Here is a 21,385-nt window from a genome sequence, read left to right as displayed (position 1 = left end):
ACTGATGGCGGGAGCTGCCATGCAAGGCCCTATCCACGACCCATCAGGAGCAAGGGTGAAGTGTCTTTCTCAAGGACACAACGGACATGACTAGGATGGCGATGGGATCAAACCAGGAACCCTCAGGTTACTGACACGGCTGCTCTACTAACAGAGCCACGCGGTCCCCTTCAACATGCATTATCACGATATGACAATAGTGATAAAATCTCTATTTATATCATTTGTATTGTCTACAACGTGCAACCCTGCTATATACCTGTATGTTTATCCTATGACAATATACCACTATCCTGCACTCTATACAAGTGAGTGTGGGAATGACACTATTCACAGAATGTTAATATGTTGCTCTTCTTCCCTGTGGTTTCACTGACAGCAATCATTTGGAATATGAAAGATGTTTAACACCATCATCTGGGATGTATCCATAGGTGTGACTCGCAGTTGGAAGACACATTGGTGCGTTATTAAAATGGATGTTGGGACTGAGGTACAGTATATGTGCCTCAACAGCACATCTGTCTGAGGCCTAACAGAGAGCACGTCAAGCAGTCAGAACCATTATTACTCTTTCATTTAAATACAGTAGTGGAATAAGTACTGCGAGAGAGCAGTGAGTACCTGCCGCAAGGAAAGACCACATGCCTGCACTGAATACTTTCTAAGACTTCTAATCCATCGTTCATTATGTGAAGTAAGGCTGTCTTCAAATAGTCAAAGATTCTATTTAGATGTGTCTAGGGTTGTACGGTATATACAACAATACAACAATACCGTCTCTAAAAAGTACTGGTTTTCTTTATTTTTTTAACGGGCATGCTGGCACGCCGTCGTCACAACGTGACTTTGCTGATTTTATGTGCAGATGAACATGTTCGGCAGTGCACAATCACAGAGTACTTACAAGCAGACACGGTGTGTGGACAGAAAAAGGAAAGTGGACGCGTTTTGCCTTAAAAACTAACGATAAAGATGAAGCTATAACACTGAAATGTTGCTCAGCAAGAGGTGCTTTAAGACATGGTTACTACTTGGTATTGGATCGATACCCACATTTGTGGTATCATCCAAAACTAATGTAAAGCATCCAAACAACAGAAGAAGAAGTGATTATTTCATTTTAACAGCAGTGTAGATGGAACATGTTAAAGTAGATTCATAATCAATTTTGTACCGCTTGCCCTTCGTAATTTTGACAAAATAATCGAATGGGAAATGACACAATATGTTACTGCATATGTCAGCAGCCAAATTAGGAGCCTTTGTTTGCTTACTTACTAATAAAAGACAAGTTGTCTTGTATGTTCACTAGTTTATTTAAGGACACAATTGTTCTTGGAGTGCAATAAGAAACATACTGTTAATGTACCGTAAGATTTTTTGTTAAAATAAAGCCAAAAATGCAATTTTTTTGGTCCCCTTTATTTAGAAAAGTATCGAAATACATTTTGGTACCGCTACCGGGCCATATCCGGCCCGCAGGCCTTGAGTTTGTCACATAGGTTATAAACCATCACCAAGAAAATATATTTGAAGCCAGAGAAGCTAAACATCTGTTTGTGAAGTATTTACATTATTAAAAGTTAGGTATTTTTTCTGAAAAACAACCTTTTCAAAACTGATATAAACATGTCCACTGTGGAGGACACTGCTTGTCAGAAAGTAAAAGTTAAAGACACTAAAGTGAACATTATTGTTTTACACTCGATGTTTCCATTGTCACTTTAAAGAAACTAAACTAGAAGTCTTTTTTTATATACTTGCTTGAAACAGTGGATGTCCCTGCACAATTCGTTGCACTCAAAAATCATGTTTATCGTAATGAATATGATTTTAGCATTATATTTGTGTTCAATTACAGTAAGTGTGTTTATCTAAAACATTCCCGCCACTATAAGATTTTTAAATCTTTTTTTTTTTGGACATATCCCACAATAATATTGTACCGTGGCCTTAACTCTAGAAAGAGGTTCCGCAGCCTCCGTAGCAGAACCTCCGGGTTCTGTAACAGCTTCTTCCCTCAGGCCGTAAGACTCTTGAACGCACCATAATTATCCCCTCAACTCCCCCCAAAATGGATTAACTCGCTGGAATAAAAAAGACAATATAACATACATCCATAAACGTGGATGTATGTGGAAAAGTGCAATATATATATATATCTGTACAGTAACCTATTTATTTATTTATATATGCACCTTATTGTTTTTTTTATCCTGCACTACCATGAGCTTATGTAACAAAATTTCGTTCTTATCTGTAATGTAAAGTTCAAATTTGAATGACAATAAAAAGGAAGTCTAAGTCTAAGTCCATCATAATATCGTACCAAGAGATTTTTTTAAATTTTTTTTTAATTAATCAATCCAACAAAATAATACACAATAATACCATAATAATACAATTCCAAAACCAAACCCGGACCAGCAACATTTAGAATAGCAATCAACAGACCAATTGAGAGGACACACAAACATGACACAAAACAATCCAAAAGTCATAAAAAAAAAAAGAATATCAACAACAGTATCAATATTAATAAGAATTCCAACATAGCAGTGATTAGAAATCCCTCATTGACATTATCATCACAGCCATTTATAAAAAATTAAATAGAATCATTTAAAAATGTTATAATAGTGTCACAGTGGCTTACACTTGCTTTGTGTCCAATATTTTCCACAAAGATAAAATAAGTCATATTTTAGGTTCATTTAATAGTTAAAACACATTTAAATAATGGATCCCATATTCCAATATATGACTGATTATTATCTAAACTAAATGCAGTTTTTTCTACTGATATCATTTCCATAGCTTGTGTATACCAGTCAGTATGAGTTGGACAATCAACATCTATCCACCGAGAGATTTTTGATACCGTTACATCCCTGCCAGTCAGATAGCTTCGACTGATCGTCGACAATAAGCAAATCAGATTCGACTATGAAAATCCTTCGTTGAAGACAGTCCTACTGTGAAGTACAATTCTCTAAAGCTGCAGTGTTTCTGCAAGTACACAGTTTCTTTTTATCCGGGTCAAAATAAGCTATAGTAAATGATTAACTAGTATGACTCATACTTTAGAGAAGCTTGTATAATTTGTTGCTAAGCAGTTAAATATCATAGAGACAGAATAAGCCACGGCCACATTTCATTTAATGGCTGAATTACTTCCGATATTTCTCTTTCTTTTAAAAGCCTGCATATGTCATTTAACAGATAATGGATGATGAGAGAAGGTAAAATGTCAACAGTGGGCCCATTATCTCATCTTTATCCTACGGTTTCCCTCCGCTGATTGTCAACTGAACTGGTATGAAGGCAGATCAATCGGCTATTACCGCAGGGCCTCGGCCGGGCGGCAGTCGATACATGATGACTGTGTAGTGAGCTTATCATAGTGTCAACTCAGCAGAATGACACATCTTCACCTGCTCTAGACTTTCTCTATGGCGCTACTCTAAAACCTCGTGATTCTCCTGAAATCCCAACCTTGGCCCATGTGCAGTTATAGAGATGGCAGGATGTCTAAATATAAGTGGGTGCTATGGTGTCACACAGAAAAATGTAGCCTCAGATACAAGCATGAGTTCACAGAAAGTCCATTTAAAAGGGGGAATTACATCTCCCTCGCACCTTTTTTGCATTGGTTTTGAAGCTTAAAATGTGCTTAATGAAACACATTTGTTTAGTGTTTGAATAATAAATAAAAATTGTGTTTTATGTTTATTTAGGTTTCTTTAGTTGAACCGCTGTGCACACAACTAGACATTAGTGTTGCAAGCTGTATTCTAGAGTGGGATGGCCTTCTTTGTCCTCCAGGAGGCTGGGTCATTGGTATACTTTTATTTAGAACAGGGGTGTCAAACGTACGGCCCACGGGCCGGATAAGGCCCAGGAACAGGTTTTATCCGGCCCGCAAGATGAGTTTGCTAAGTATAAATGAGCCACATTTTTTGGAATGAAACAAACTGCTGTTCTAAATGTGCCCACTAGATGTTGCAATAGCAATTAATTGTATCTTTGTAGATTATGCTACATTTGTAAAAAAAACAAACAAAAAAAACACATGTAAGTGCACTAGTCGAGGAAAATGAGCAAACTACATACCGTATTTTTCAGACTATAAGTCGCAGTTTTTTTTCATAGTTTGGCCGGGGTGCGACTTATACTCAGGAGCGACTTATGTGTGAAATGATTAACACATTACCGTAAAATATCAAATAATATTATTTAGCTCATTCACGTAAGAGACTAGACGTATAAGATTTCATGGGATTTAGCGATTAGGAGTGACAGATTGTTTGGTAAATGTATAGCATGTTCTATATGTTATAGTTATTTGAATGACTCTTACCATAATATGTTACGTTAACATACCAGGCACGTTCTCAGTTCGTTATTTATGCGTCATATAACGTACACTTATTCAGCCTGTTGTTCACTATTCTTTATTTATTTTAAATTGCCTTTCAAATGTCTATTCTTGGTGTTGGGTTTTATCAAATAAATTTCCCCAAAAAATGCGACTTATATATGTTTTTTTCCTTCTTTATTATGCATTTTCGGCCGGTGCAATTTACACTCCGGAGCGATTTATAATCCGAAAAATACGGTAAATAACATCCTGTAATTTGATTCTGATATTATTTTTTTATCTTGATAGATTGAAAATGAACACCAATGAGTTGAGTGATGAACATTATCAGATCATTTATTCAGAAAGTATAAATAATGACAAATAAAGATATAATACTAATAACCGCAACAGGTAAGTGTAAAAAAAACAAAAAAACAACAACATTGTCATGTCTGTGTGATCATGTTTTTATTTTGGCCATGTGTTGTTTGTTTTTTGGACTCTTTTTAGTTCCTGGTTGCGCTTCCTTGTTTGTTTGTTTCCATAGCAACTCATTAGTTTTTCACCTGTCCTGTCACGCACCTGTTTCACGTTTTGAGTCACGCACCTGTTTTCACTGATCATGTCACTATTTAAATCTGTCATTTTCTGTTGGTCTTTCTGGCGACATCACATTCATGCTCCACATTTATGCTCTGCACACTTTTTCATCACGCGTCTTCATGCCATGTTCACAGTTCCTTGTCAAGTAAGTTTTTGTTTAATGTCTATAGTTCTCCGCCTTTGTGCGCGCCTTTTGTTTTCATAGTCAAGTTTTTTACCTCCGCTGTGAGCGCCTTTTGTTTGTACTTTTTTTTAGTTAGAATTAAAAATGTATTTAAATTCACGTCTCGCACGCGCCAGTTTTCCGTTGCCTTCTGGGAGAACAAACCACGCCAAGGACCCAGTCCTGACAAACATTATGATTTGTACAATTTCAGAATGTGCTTGTACTATTTTTAGACAAAGAAAACAATCTGAAGTTGTCTTTATTTTTAAGTTATCGTGCCATGATTTTACCAGTTCGGCCCATTTGGGAGTAGATTTTTCTCCACATGGCCCCCGATCTAAAATGAGTTTGACACCCCTGATTTTGAAGGTCATGCTTGGTCTACTGCCCTCCTGCATGTGTAGCCTAATCACACGGAGGAGTGTTGACTCTTTTTTTTTTATGTATTTATTTGATATGGACGTAACATTCCGAACTAACAAAGGTCTTAACTCATTCTCTTTCTATGCCACATCAATGTGGAATGCACTCCCAACAGGTATAAAAGAAAGGGCATCTCTATCCTCCTTCAAAACCGCAATAAAAGTTCACCTCCAGGCAGCTACAACTCTAAACTAACACCCTCCCCGGATTGCTAATAATCAAATGTAAACAATCAAATGCAGATACTTTTTCTTATGCCTTCTGATCTCTCTCTCTCTCTCTCTCTCTCTCTCTCTCTCTCTCTCTCTCTATGTCCACTACTTGATGTCCATACCCCCCCCCCCCCCCTCTACACCCCTGATTGTAAATAATGTAAATAATTCAATGTGATTATCTTGTGTGATGACTGTATTATGATGATAGTATATATGATAGTATATATCTGTATCATGAATCAATTTAAGTGGACCCCGACTTAAACAAGTTGAAAAACTTATTCGGGTGTTACCATTTAGTGGTCAGTTGTACGGAATATGTACTTCACTGTGCAACCTACTAATAAAAGTCTCAATCAATCAAAAAACAGCTACATTGGACCAACCAGATGCACCGCCTTAAGAAAATGCTAACTTTCAACGCCTGTCCACAGGAATCGCATAGGATTTAGAATACGTGTTAATACGTTACAAAATATACAATGAATCAAATTTACAATACATTAATAATGTGGACAACTTTGATCTGATTTCTGATTCCAAATAAACATTTGTTGCTCACTGTTCCATTTGCCCGCACAGAACTTGTTGTGTTTACTCTGCTCCTTCTACATGGGTTATACTTGTATAGCGCTTTTCTACCTTCAAGGTACTCAAAGCGCTTTGACACTATTTCCACATTCACCCATTCACACACACATTCATACATAGATTCATACATGGAACATGTTGCAAAAAGACTGGAAAAGAACTCAATTTATTTCATTGAACACTTTTAAGTCTAGATTTAGAGCACTTGAGATTATGTATTTTAAATTGTAACTGTTTTCTTAATGTGCATGACATGCATTTTTATGTAACTGTATCTTTTGCTGCTTCTTGGCTAGGACTCCCTGAAAAAGAGTTTTTTATTTTTTATTTATCGCAATGGGACTTTCCTGGTTTAATAAAGGCTATATAAAAAAAATAGATTACCATGTTTATGGGGACGTCCTCGTTGTCTGTAATGTACAGTATATTTACTAGGAAACCAAACCAAAACAAAATGTCTATAAGGTAACACTATCATGCAGTAGACATGTGGCGTTCGTGAACGAATTGAGTCTTTTGAACGGCTCTTTTAAGTCAACGATGATAACCAATTCGCAGTTGCGAACTGTTCATTTGCGAGACCTTTTTTATGCAGATACAGTGTTGGTTATTGCCCAGCAGTTGGATTCACTTATCTAGTTCATTGTTCTAACACATATATTTAAAGTAGTTCAATCGTAAACACACACAAGCTAGTGTAATACAATTTTGTATTAACATTTGCATCATTTCCTATTTTTTATTCTAGTTTTATGTATACTTTTTTAGATACATGCAGTACAAGCCAAAAGTTTGGACACACCCTCTCATTCAATGCATTTTCTTTATTTTCATGACTATTTACATTGTAGATTGTCACTGAAGGCATCAAAACTATGAATGAACACATGTGGAGTTATGTACTTAACAAAAAAAAGTGAAATAACTGAAAACATGTTTGCTCTGATTACTCTTTTGCACACTCTTGGCATTCTCTCGATGAGCTTCAAGAGGTAGTCACCTGAAATGGTTTTCACTTCACAGGTGTGCTTGAAGCTCATCGAGAGAATGCCAAGAGTGTGCAAAGCAGTAATCAGAGCAAAGGGTGGCTATTTTGAAGAAACTGGAATATAAAACATGTTTTCATTTATTTTTTTGTTAAGTACATAACTCCACATGTGTTCATTCATTTTGATGCCTTCAGTGACAATCTACAACGTAAATAGTCATGAAAATAAAGAAAATGCCTTGAATGAGGAGAAGGTGTGTCCAAACTTTTGGCCTGTACTGTATAGATATTTTATTCTTATTGTGAGTGTATTTTTTCTGAATTGTAAAATGTTCTTGTGCTAATTTTTTTCTCCAGATAAGGGAAAATTAGAATTAAGAATGTAACTATAAAAGCATGGGTATATGGCCAAATAAATAAATAATTTCACCCTAGAAAGACAACAATCCGCTTCAATTGCCGCTTCAACATCGCGGATTTAAAAAAAATGTTTTTATTTTTTTTAAGCTTATTCTACAATTTTTTTGGTCCTAAACTAAGCATTGTCAAGCATAAAATGGTTAGATAAAATAAATATATCAATACTACAGTAGTATTGTCCACAAGAGGAGACCAAACCAATCAAAGTGTGCTGTTCAGTATCGTGGCCACTGATTGGCTAAACCTCAGCAAGTATTACTATATTGGATTAAAAAGAGTGCGACGGTGACTAAAGGGCGCTATTTCATGTCTCGAGGGCTCTCGTAATGTTGACAAAGGTATTCAGAACTTTGTAAACAGTTTTTTATATTTAGTAACTTTATCCCACTATAATGTGCAAATATTCCCTAATGTTGTGGCCAGTCTGTGTATATACAATTGCATATTTTGTCATAACTACGGTATAAGGAGCGTAATACTACTGCATAGTGTTTTCACCCCCGAGCAAAGCAACAAATCACTTACCAATGGTGTAGCCTCTCTTCAGCTCCCCACAACGCGGACTGCGGCGCTGGGAGTTGGTGGTGTTGTTTTCCTGGACCGCGAGGACGGTGGTTGTCTTGGCAACAGGTGATGCAGGTTTGTTAAGGGGCGAAGCTGGCACCAGAGTCGGGGAGAAGCCTTGACTGGCAATGTCCACCGACTGAGACTTCTGCTTCAGTCTGCAGTGAGAAGTAAGCCACAGAGAACAAACAACGTTCATACAGATATAATACACAGCTATGCCATTTGGAGCCCTGAACTGAATGTGCCAAGGATGTTGTACAAATGCTCAGTGGATTGAGAGAATACATTTGCACGTCCTCAACTATTCAGGGGAAAACTACTCAAAGCGTATTTGCATTTGACGTTGTTGATTGTAACGGTTTGTCATAGGAATTCGATCATGCAAGGCTTTTATTTTTTTTTGCAGAGGCAGGGAGTCGGCAAAAAAAGAATCAATAGGCTAATCGCAACCTTGTTGAGGTGGAATTCATCAGCCGCACTGATAGCACAGTGTAGTGGATTGTCCGAAGCTTAAACAGCAAAAAAAGTGAGTTCAGTACAAAAAGTTTATTTACCCTTAGGCAAATGTGCAAGTCGGATTGAGCTGTCCCTGCAGACAAACAAAACGTCCTTCGGAGGACACACAAAAAAAAGCAATCTCTTTAGAGTCCTGGTCTCCTGGCCATTTTATCTGTTTCTTCGTGCGTCAATCTGTTTTCCTCGTGCGTCACGGTCTTGTGGTTTTCGACATGTTTGTTTTGCAACATCCTTGAATCCCTTAATCATACTTAGACAATCAAAACATTTTGTAGACAGGTTGGCACGACTTCATATTCAACTTTGTCCTCCATCTGGTCTATTCAATGGTATAGAATAGAAGAGAAATGAAATGAGCAGACATTCTTAATAGACACGAAATATAGTTCAAAGGTCAGAAATTCTACTACAACAGCAAGCAGGAACTTAGCAGGATGCCATAAAGACAAAGTCAAACTTAAAAAGAAAAACATAAAACATATTTTAGCTTGATTCAGAAACAGAATATTACTGCTGCGACTAAATAAAACATACTATAATATAATTAAAAATTGTTAACGTAAATGACCATTGGTGCTGCCACGATTAGTCAACTTTAGGGGCTCGCACGCACGTTCGAAAAACCACTTCTTCTTTTTTGACACCCCTACATCACACTGTGACACAGCAGACAACAACGTACGTGCATGATTGAAGTGACCAACTTGCCATCCAAACAATACACCGTTTGTTGACAAGAAGATATGACAGCCATCGAAGCACATTCAATCCCTTTACCTACCAGAAGTAACACAATCCGGTGAAAATTTTCAAAAGAGCTGGCGTCAGAGTCGACAAAGCTAACAAACACAGCTCCGTTAAAACCCTCGATGATGCCACACGTCAGTAGGCCAGTTTTTTTCAACCTTTTCTGAGCCAAGACACGTTTTATTCATTGAAAAAATCCCGAGGCACACCACCAGCAGAAATCATTGAAAAATGAAACTCAGCAGCCGATATTGACAGTAAAAAGGTTGTTTTCGCAATTGTTGGATATGAATTCAAACCATAACCAACCATGCATCACTATAGCTCTTGTCTCAAAGTAGGTGTACTGTCACGACCTGTCACATCACGCTGTGACTTATTTTGAGGTTTTTGACGTTTTCCTGTGTTGTGTTTTAGTTCTTGTCTTGCGTTCCTATTTCTGTGGCTTTTCCTGTTTTGTTGGTATTTTCCTGAAGCAGTTTCATGTCTTCCTTGAACGCTATCCCCCGCACCTGCTTTGTTTTGGTAATCAAAAACTATTTAAATTGTGCGGATGCTATCCTTCTTTGTGGGAACATTGTTGATTGTCATGTCATGTACGCATGTACTTTGTGGACGTGCTGTAAGTCTTTGCTGTCGTCCAGCATTCTGTTTTTGTTTACTTTGCAGCAAGTTCAGTTTTAGTTTCGTTCTGCATAGCCATCCCTAAGCTTCAATGCCTTTTCTTAGCGGCACTCACCTTTTGTTTATTTTTGGTTTAAGCGTTAGATACCTTTTTACCTTCACGCTTCACGTACTGTGATCACGACAAACCATGTTCCCGACATCTACAAAGCAATTACCTGCTGCCACCTACTGATATGGAAAAGTATTACAGGGTTACTCTGCCGAGCTCTAGACAACACAGACACTCAACAACGGCACATTATTTGCGGATTATAATTACTGGTTTGCAAAAATATATTTAACCCAAATAGGTGAAATTACATAATATCCAGACTGTATCTCACGGTACACTAGGTTATTAATTCAATTACTTTTTTTTAAAGTAATGAGTAACTATAATTAATTACTTTTTAAAGGTAATTTTCAGAACCCCATGATCATAATACCATGGGTTAAATCAAATCTGCCTGAAGGACAAGTCCTCAAAGCCTATTAAAAGGATGACAAGCTCCTTGGTTTGGGTGAGAGCAGTTTTTAGAGTTTACTAGGCTAATCAGGTAATCCCAAAGTACAACTTACATATGTTCTCGTACGTCCACAAAGGTTTAGACAGACGTAAGCTCTTTAACCCAGCTGTTTCCCAATGTGACAGAATGTTCTGCCAATTAGGAAGCCAGAAGAATGTAAGGAGGTCTGTGTAAATGGGAAAGCTGAAGTGTTGAGTTAAAAAAAGCCAAATTGTGTCGCCTCACCTTTGTTAAAGGTTATCGCACAACTTTTAAAACTATTAGAGCAACTTGGCCTAAAAGAAAAGAGAGGTGACACATTTGTGTTTTATTTTTATGACTGATAATATTTAAATTGTACTCTGCAACTGGTTGTAGACCGTTTGGTTACAATCAATCCATTTATTTACAGGTTACAGGTTTTACACAATCAAGATTTTAGTGACTCTAAGTCAAGCAACGTAACGATATATTACCTCTAATCATTAGGGATGTGATCTTACAATATCTTATGATTTGATTTATTTCCGATTCTTGGGTAAACAATTTGATTCAGAATTTTTAAACACAATTCTCCATTTAAACTGATTCTGCCAATATACTATTTGGTATAAAAATAATAATACAACTTTTTCTTTTTCTTTTTCTTTTTTAAGTACTTTGAGTTTTAACTTTGGGTTTTAAGGCATATAAGATTCAAGCAGTACAATCACATACCAAATTACCATTTCGAAAAAAAATTTTTTTTTGAATTTTGATTAATGGTTATTAATCACAGCTGATATTTATTCCACTCACAAGTGCTTATTCAAATTTAAATATATACACATTTTTTAAATGAATTTATATTCCTGTACATGTGTGTATATTAATGTATGTATGTGGGTTTGTATGTGGGTATTGGTTTGGCCCCTTAAAATGTAACTGTGGGGGCCTGCCGCAGAACGGAGTGTGCGAGGACTGGCCTGGAAGACAGCGACAGGTGAGTAGATGGCCCAGGTGGGCCTTGTTATCTAATCACCTGTCGCCTTTATTAGCAGCAGCCGGGACGAGACACGTTGGTGGAGTGGGAGTGGGAGCCAGAGAGAGACAGCGACACAAACTCAGAAAAATACATTTTGCTGGAAAGCAAACGGCTCTCAACATTGATGAAAATAAAACAGTGTTGTACCCTGAAATCCGGGCTCTCGTGGCAGTGTGTGGTGGTCCAAGGAACCCACTAGAGGGCAACCTCTACAGTAACATATTCAATTTAATGCACTCATCCACAAAATGTGTTCCATTAATAAAATAATTATCTGGACAATAACCGTCAATATTCAGCATTTGGAGGCTCAACTTGAAGCTGGCTGCAGTCAAATGACACAAGAGATACATTAGAAGACTATGAGGCAAAAGAAACTAAAGTAGTTCTAAAATATCAGTGATGATTCAGCAATAACTCAACAATTGGTTCGACTTGGCCCCTTCCTTTCTCATACATTTTCAGCATACCCTAACTGTAGGTAAACACACAAACATGGTAGAAAGTCTTCAGAGAAGAGGGATAGCGCTTATATCTGCAAATGTAGCAACTGCACTATCTCTCATTGTTAATTCCTAAATGTAGTGATAAGGTGGCCCAATACTTTTGTCTACTCTAAATGCTGTATCTTTAGTCTGTTTAAGTCCTGAAACAGCAATATATGATCCCCTGCTCTCACTCACTCTCGCACACACTTTCAATCATTCCAGCAGAACTGCTGAAGCCCACAGAATCGTTCTGGCCATTTTGCCCAAATGCTCATCCCCCATGGACCAAAGCTCCGCACATGACATAGTGTTCTTTTTTCTTTTTTTTTTAAATGAAAATGCCTAATCTCTATGGAAATGCTGTCCATCACAGAGTGTGTTCCCTGGATGTTGAACCCTAAAGTTTGATTAGTAGTTTGAGGGGGGAAAAGTATATGTTTGGCATCACACAAGTGTTCCCCTAAGTCTTAGGGCACAGGTGACACTGTTTTTCCATTTACCAAACAACACTTTTAAAAAACATTGGAATACTTTTTAGTAAAGCTTTTAGTTAATGAACCTTTTAACTATCTTTTTAAATCCACTTTTTATGATGTTGCCCATGTTGTTTTAAATTAATTGTTGTTTTAATTCACCTATGTTGTGTACAGCGCTTTGTGATTTATATCTGTAAATAGCGCTTTATAAATAGAATTTACTTACTTACTTATTTCTACGGAGACAGCTTTATGTTATTTCTTAGGAAACAACAAACTCTGCAAAATGTTTAAATTTTATTTAAATGATTATGCCATATCTAAATTACTGTATCACAAGCTGGACATTGACAAATAAATCCACACTTAAATTGCTGGAAGTTATTTATTTAAAAAAAAAACATTACAAGTACTACAAACCCTGTTTCCATATGAGTTGGGAAATTGTATTAGATGTAAATATAAACGGAATACAACGATTTGCAAATCATTTTCAACCCATATTCAGTTGAATATGCTACAAAGACAACATATTTGATGTTCAAACTGATAAACTTTTTTTTTTTTTTTTGCAAATAATCATTAACTATAGAATTTGATGCCAGCAACACGTGACAAAAAAGTTGGGAAAGGTGGCAATAAATACTGATAAAGTTGAGGAATGCTCATCAAACACTTATTTGGAACATCCCACAGGTGAACAGGCAAATTGGGAACAGGTGGGTGCCATGATTGGGTATAAAAGTAGATTCCATGAAATGCTCAGTCAGTCACAAACAAGGATGGGGCGAGGGTCACCACTTTGTCAACAAATGCGTGAGCAAATTGTTGAACAGTTTAAGAAAAACCTTTCTCAACCAGCTATTGCAAGGAATTTAGGGATTTCATCATCTACGGTCCATAATATCATCAAAGGGTTCAGAGAATCTGGAGAAATCACCGCACATAAGCAGCTCAGCCCGTGACCTTCGATCCCTCAGGCTGTACTGCATCCACAAGCGACATCAGTGTGTAAAGGATATCACCACATGGGCTCAGGAACAGTTCAGAAACCCACTGTCAGTAACTACAGTTGGTCGCTACATCTGTAAGGGCTAGTTAAAACTCTCCTATGCAAGGCAAAAACCGTTTATCAACAACACCCAGAAACGCCGTCGGCTTCGCTGGGCCTTAGCTCATCTAAGATGGACTGATACAAAGTGGAAAAGTGTTCTGTGGTCTGATGAGTCCACATTTCAAATTGTTTTTGGAAACTGTGGACGTCGTGTCCTCCGGACCAAAGAGGAAAAAAAACATCCGGATTGTAATAGGCGCAAAGTTGAAAAGCCAGCATCTGTGATGGTATGGGGGTGTATTAGTGCCCAAGACATGGGTAACTTACACATCTGTGAAGGCACCATTAATGCTGAAAGGTACATACAGGTTTTGGAGCAACATATGTTGCCATCTAAGTAACGTTACCATGGACGCCCCTGCTTATTTCAGCAAGACAATGCCAAGCCACGTGTTACATCAACGCGGCTTCATAGTAAAAGAGTGCGGGTACTAGACTGGCCTGCCTGTAGTCCAGACCTGTCTCCCATTGAAAATGTGTGGCGCATTATGAAGCCTAAAATACCACAACGGACTGTTAAACAACTTAAGCTGTACATCAAGCAAGAATGGGAAAGATCTACACCTGAGAAGCTTAAAAAATGTGTCTCCTCAGTTCCCAAACGTTTACTGAGTGTTGTTAAAAGGAAAGGCCATGTAACACAGTGGTGAACATGCCCTTTCCCAACTACTTTGGCACGTGTTGCAGCCATGAAATTCTAAGTTAATTATTATTTGCAATAAAAAAAATAAAGTTTATGAGTTTGAACATCAAATATCTTGTCTTTGTAGTGCATTCAATTGAATATGGGTTGAAAAGGATTTGCAAATCATTGTATTCTGTTTATATTTATATCTAACACAATTTCCCAACTCATATGGAAACGGGGTTTGTAGATTACAAGTCCAATCATGTATCATCATTACAGAATACTGGACTAATACAATCTACTCAATTGGGAAAACCTAATAAAACATGCTGATTCAGTTCTTGTACATAACATTCTTAATGACCTAGCACCGCCTCCTTTTAAAAAGGTTGTGAAGAGGAAGGCCAACAGAACAACGAGGTCCGGCTCCAGAGGGTGCCGTTTAGAAAAAGTGTGTTTGGGCAACGCTCATTTTCAAACATGGAACACAATTCCTGTAAACATAAGGGAACTATAGCAACACAGGCAGCATTTAATAAGGCCTTGAAAAATTGGCTGCTTGGAAACCTAAATTGTAATCATAGTGGATAGGCTACCAGTATAAATGAAAGTGTATACTGTGAAATATGTATTTTATCAATTGTTTTATGTATTCATGAAATGCAAAAGGTACATTTGGGACAGTGAGTGTCTATAACAGGGGTCACCAACGCGGTGACCCCTGACCAGGTCGCCCGTAAGGACCAGATGAGTCGCCCGCGGGCCTGTTCTAAAAAAAAAAAAAAAAAAAAACAATTAAAAAAAACAACAATTTTTTTTTTTAAAATTAAATCTACATAGAAAAAACACAAGATACACTTTCAATCAGTGCATCAACCCAAACAACCTCCCCCATGCACACTCATCCACACCCACTCACACAAAAGGGGTTATTTCTTTCTGCTACCACAACATAGACAACACATCTGCAAGGGACACAGTCCCTGAAGCACACATGATTGTATAGGCTGCTGGTCCACTAACATTTTCATTAATTACTATTTTTTATGTAATTATTTTTATATTGTTTTATTTCTTTTTTATCCAATAAAATGTTTTTTATTTATTTATCTTATTGTATTTTATTTTTAAAAAAAGGGCCTTCAACAGACCTTGTTGTCAATGAAATTAGATTTGTTTAAAGGGTTTTTTAAACCAGGCCCAGTCCAGATAATGTCCAAGTCGGACTCAGCAACACACACCTTCATTCATGTACACAGAAAAAAATTAGGGAACACAACAGATTGCATATAATTTATAAACAAAATTACATTTTCAAAATAAGCATTTATGTACAGTCCAGATTATGTCCAGGTCACTCAAATTAGGGAACACAACAACAGATATCATATAATCTATAAACATAATTATACTTTCAAAATAAGCCTTTGAGGACTTCTCATCTTTTTTTTAATGTTTTTTGGCATCATTATCGTTTTCAACCATGTAACTTTCTAAAGTTAGAAAATACTGAATAAATGTTTTAAAGAAAGTAATACTAAGTGAATATCTGTTTTTGGCCTTAAAAATAAACATTTTACCGAGTACTATAATTAAATGGACTAAATCATGATTGTCAATGAACTCTCCTAAAATAACAGAAACCACATCAAGCTTCATAAACAAACCAATCCTTAAACACATTTTTTCAACTTCCACCCAAAACAAAGACACAATATGACAATACCAAAACAAATGCAGGGTGGATTCAGGCTCCTGACAACAAAATCAGCAATCATCTGACTCTGTCATATTCCATAATTTTAACATTTTCCCTGTGGGTAAGAAGTTATAAATAATTTTAATTTGAAAATAACGATTTTGCACATCGATAGTGGTTTTATAGATTAGTTTCAATATGGCATCCCATGGCAATGGGCAGTCAAAAAAGTCCTCCCATTTTCCATTTGTGTTGTATGGGGCAGCCTTCAAAGATTTCTTTATTAAATAAAAATTATATATTTTTCTATTTATTTTAGTTCCTTTTTGCCAACTAGAATTTCTTATTAGAGGTTTACAAACTAATAATTTAGTAGTTCCATAATTAATTATTTGTTTCCATCTTTTCCCAATTACTCCAGTTAGTTGATAAAATGAAAAGCTTGAGCAAGCATCACCATACATAGCTCTAAATTCATCATACAACATAATTTTACCATTCTCATTGATAATATCATTGACAAAAATGATTCCTCTTTCAAACATATTTTTCCAAAAGAAAGGCTTTCCATCTATTACAATATTAGAGTTCATCCATATTAACTGCTGCAAAATATTGTCTCTTTTTTCTGGCACATAAAATTGAAAACACCACTATGAGTGGATTGTTTCCTTTATGAACCCCGCCATGTTTCCCAGCAGACTCTCTGGGAGAGGATCACTTGTAAAAAAGGATACAATTTATTTTGATACAGTACATGTTTTTTGTCCAACAGGACATTTGTGTACCACTCAATGTTTAAATACATCTTTGGAACAATTGATGCTTTTAAAGACAGACACATAGCTTCAAGGTTGAGAAGTTTCAGGCCCCCATATTCATACTCTTTGTACAAAACCTTTCTTTTAATCTTTTCTGGTTTGCCGTTCCAGACAAAATCGAAGACCCTCTGCTCATAAATCTTAAAAAAGTTTTGTGATGGAGCTGGTAATGACAAAAACAAATAAATAAATTGAGGAATAATTAACGAGTTGGCAATAGACATTTTACCATACAAGGTTAGGGATTTCCCTTTCCATAATTGCATAATTTTGTCCAGCTTTCTTAGTCGATTATCATAATTTACTGAGCCTAGATCTTCCAGATTTTCTGGGACAACAACACCAAGTATGTTAACTGGTCCATCTGTCCACAAAACAGGCACTTTGCATTCCATTCGAAAGGACGTTCCCTTTAGATTTCCGATCCTTAACATTTTACATTTATCATAATTAAGCTTAAGGCCAGATTGCTGTGAAAATATGTCCAAAAGATTAAGAAGGTTCCGCAAACAATGAGGAAAAATCTTATCTTTGTGAATCAGCCTTTTCTGACATGAACTTCATCAAGAACAAACACAGAACACGCCTCACTGATGCACATCTGCAAGACTCACTCAGAGTTGCAGTGTCAAGTTACACACCAGAGTACAACACACTAGTTAACAGCATGCAATGCCAGGCTTCCCACTAACTGACAAAGAAACAGATAACATATTTGGTGTCCAGTTCAAAGTGTGACATGATTTAAAAATTTGAGAGTTTACTTTTATATTTTACATGAGTTATTATTTGTACAAACATGGTGCAAAGTAATTCATGATTTGTTAAAAAATGTTAGTGGCTAGCTAGTTAAAATGGGATATTGTGATTTCACAAGACTGTCTTAGAAGTGATCATTTGAAAATGCTCAATTTGAAAAATGTGCACTTAGAGAAAATATAAAAATTAAGTGTTGCATATTGATATTTATCTGTTTCTATATATATTTATTGTGAGAAATCATTAAGATGATCAGTGTTTCCACAAAGATAAATATAATTAATTATTAATAATAACAGAGTTAAAGGTAAATTGAGCAAATTGGCTACTTCTGGCAATTTATTTAAGTGTGTATCTAACTGGTAGCCCTTCGCATTAATCAGTACCCAAGAAGTAGCCCTTGGTTTCAAAAAGGTTGGTGACCCCTGGTCTACAACAACATCTTTTACAACTAAATCTTGGAATTTTACATTTAATTTTGTCAATTTGTGTACTTTTTGTTAATGTGTTTGTCTTAATTTTAACATCAACTTGCCAGGGGACTGGAAATGGAAAGTAGCCATTGGCTATAATATCACTGACTTACATGTCAAATGTTCTTTAATATGTATTGTCCCTTTTAAATAAACTAAATCTCAATCTCAACCGATAAGATAGAGCTCTTGAATATAAACAGAGGTGGGTGGATCATATAAATATCGACAATACAATATAGTTTCGGTATATGGTCACTACTACAGTTGTTGGATCAATATTTTTTATTATCACAAAATTGTTTACCAACTCAGGCATAAGTCCCTGGACACAGGAGGGTTTTCTGGGGAAAAAACCCAAAGGATTAATCAGAGCCAGTAGTAGGAATTAATCCAATTCCTAATTACATTAATTGACATTGTTAAACTGCCATTCTTTGTTTTTGTCTGGTTCTAAATCTGATCAAAAATTCATCATTCAAATGACCTTGAAAATTTTAAGTATCACTATTAGCACTGATATGGGTATCAATCCAATACTGCATGGTATTGGATTGATACCCACATTTGCAGTATCGGCCAAAACTAAAGTAAAGTATCAAACAAGAGAAGAATAAGTGCTTATTACATTTTAACAGAAGTGTAGATAGAACTATGTTACAACAGAAACTAACCAGATATTAACAGTTAATTAAAAGTGATTTAATAATAGTTTAGACATTTTTTTACAACCAGAAATAACTTAATATGTTACCGCTTATGTCTGCAATTTATATCGCGATATAGATCTTAGGCCATATCGCCCATCCCTATAATGTAGTGTTGTCCCGATACCAAGATTAATTATTTCGATACTTTTCTGTACTTTTCTAAATAAAGGGGACCACAAAACATTGCATTATTGGCTTTATTTTAACAACAAATCTTAGGGTACATTAAACATATGTTTCTTATAGCAAGTTTGTCCTTGAATAAAATAGTGAACATACTCGACAACTTGTCTTTTAGTAGTAAATAATAGGGGTGTGGGAAAAAATCTATTCGAATACAAATCGCAAGTCTCACGTTTCGATTCAGTATCGATTCTCATTTTTCAAAAATCGATTTTATTTTTTATTTTATTTTTTTTATTTTTTTTACTAATCAATCCAACAAAATAATACAAAGCAATACCATAACAATGCAATCCAATTCCAAAACCAAACCTGACTCAGCAACACTCAGAACTGCAGTAAACAGAGCAATTGAGAGGAGACACAAAAACGACACAGAACAATCCAAAAGTAGTGAAACAAAAATGAATATTATCAACAACAGTATCAATATTAGTTACAATTTCAACATAGCAGTGATTAAAAATCCCTCATTTACATTATCATTAGACATTTATAAAAAATAAAAAAGAACAACAGTGTCACAGTGGCTTACACTTGCATCGCATCTCATAAGCTTGACAATATTTTCACAAAGATAAAATAAGTCATATTTTTGGTTCATTTAATAGTTAAAAAAATCAGTTGATAAAACATTGTCCTTTACAATTATAAAAGCTTTTTACAAAAATCTACTACTCTGCTTGCATGTCAGCAGACTGGGGTAGATCCTGCTGAAATCCTATGTATTGAATGAATAGAGAATTGTTTTGAATGGGAAAAATATCGTTTTTGAATCGAAAAAATTGATTTATAATCGAATCGTGATCCCAAGAATCGATATTGAATCGAATCGTGGGACACCCAAAGATTCGCAGCCCTAGTAAATAAGCAAACAAAGACTCCTAATTTAGCTGCTAACATATGCAGTAACATATTGTGTCATTTATCATTCTATTATTTTGTCAACATTATTAAGGACAAGTGGTAGAAAATGAATTATTAATCTACTTGTTCATTTACTGTTAATATCTGCTTACTTTCTCTTTTAACATGTTCTGTCTACACTTCTGTTAAAATGTAATAATCACTTATCCTTCTGTTGTTTGATACTTTACATTAGTTTAGGATGATACCACAAATTTTGGTATCAATCCGATACCAAGTCGTTACAGGATCATACTTTGGTCATATTCAAAGTCCTCGTGTGTCCAGGGACATATTTCCTGACTTTATAAACATAATATACATTTTAAAAAACCGAAAAAAGATGTTGTGATGCCAAAAAATATCGACGTAATCATAGTAGTATCGACTAGATACGCTACTGTACTTGGTATCATTACAGTGGATGTTAGATATAGATCCACCCATGGCGTTTGTTTACATTTTGACGCCGGTGAGCTACGGTGTGTAGTGAAGCATGTTTAGCAATTCCTCGTCCTGCAGTGATGATACTTGTAAGAAACTTACTTTATTTGTCGCCATGGAAACGAGGATTAGTGATTTAGAAGTAGCTAAAACACTGCAGACTGGGCCTGGACTTTAGTAACTAGCTAGCTAGCCATGTCTTAAAGCACCTCTTCCTGAGGGCGTTTCAGTGTTATAACTTCACTTTTAAGCCAAAATGCGTCCGTTCTCCCTTTTCTGTCTACACACTGTGTCTGCTTGTAAGAACTCTGTGATTGTGCGCTGCCGAACATGCTCCTCTGCTCGTAAACCAGCAATGTCACGACGTGACGTCAACGGGGGCGCGGCGGACCGATACTTTTCAGAGGCGGTATAGTACCGAATATGATTCATTAGTATCGCGGTACTATACTACTACCGGTATATCGTACAACCCTACTATAATGCATGTATTGTTTCACTTTGAAAAAGCGATATTAAATGAATGATATTGTGTTGATGACTGCATTTCCCAGGCAGCGTGGTTGTTTAGACAAGGCATAATGAGGGCGTGCAAAAAGCAGAGACCTGCAGCTGCTGAGAAAGAAGGATAGTGCCAAGCTGTATGAAGTCTATCTCCACTCCCTTAGGAGTTGCTACTAATTACTTTCTCGTAGGTAGAGCGGACTCTTCACTTCTGAAGCTCAACTTCTCTTTTCACTGAGCTACAAGGCCAACTGGTATAATATGGATGTGTGTGTGTGTGTGTGTGTGTGTGTGTGTGTGTGTGTGTGTGTGTGTGTGTGTGTGTGTGTGTGTGTGTGTGTGTGTGTGTGTGTAACCAGGGTATATAATACATCTGGTGACT

At 36.3% G+C, this 21,385-nt stretch overlaps 1 protein-coding gene across 3 annotated transcripts in view; it reads right to left on the bottom strand.

Annotated features, from left to right (window-relative positions):
- oxr1a (oxidation resistance 1a) overlaps positions 1 to 21,385 on the bottom strand; it is a 341,369-nt gene that overhangs the window by 183,177 nt on the left and 136,807 nt on the right. For all 3 annotated transcript variants that reach the window (XM_062063682.1, XM_062063681.1, XM_062063683.1), the window contains one exon: positions 8,298 to 8,494. In XM_062063682.1, the coding sequence (XP_061919666.1) occupies positions 8,298 to 8,494 (197 nt within the window). The remainder of the gene's footprint in view (positions 1 to 8,297; positions 8,495 to 21,385) is intronic.

This window comes from Entelurus aequoreus, linkage group LG11 (genome assembly GCF_033978785.1).
Source record: "Entelurus aequoreus isolate RoL-2023_Sb linkage group LG11, RoL_Eaeq_v1.1, whole genome shotgun sequence".
Taxonomy (NCBI): Eukaryota; Metazoa; Chordata; class Actinopteri; order Syngnathiformes; family Syngnathidae; genus Entelurus; species Entelurus aequoreus.
Note: the sequence above shows the minus strand (reverse complement) of the source record. Positions and strands in the feature narration are given on the sequence as shown.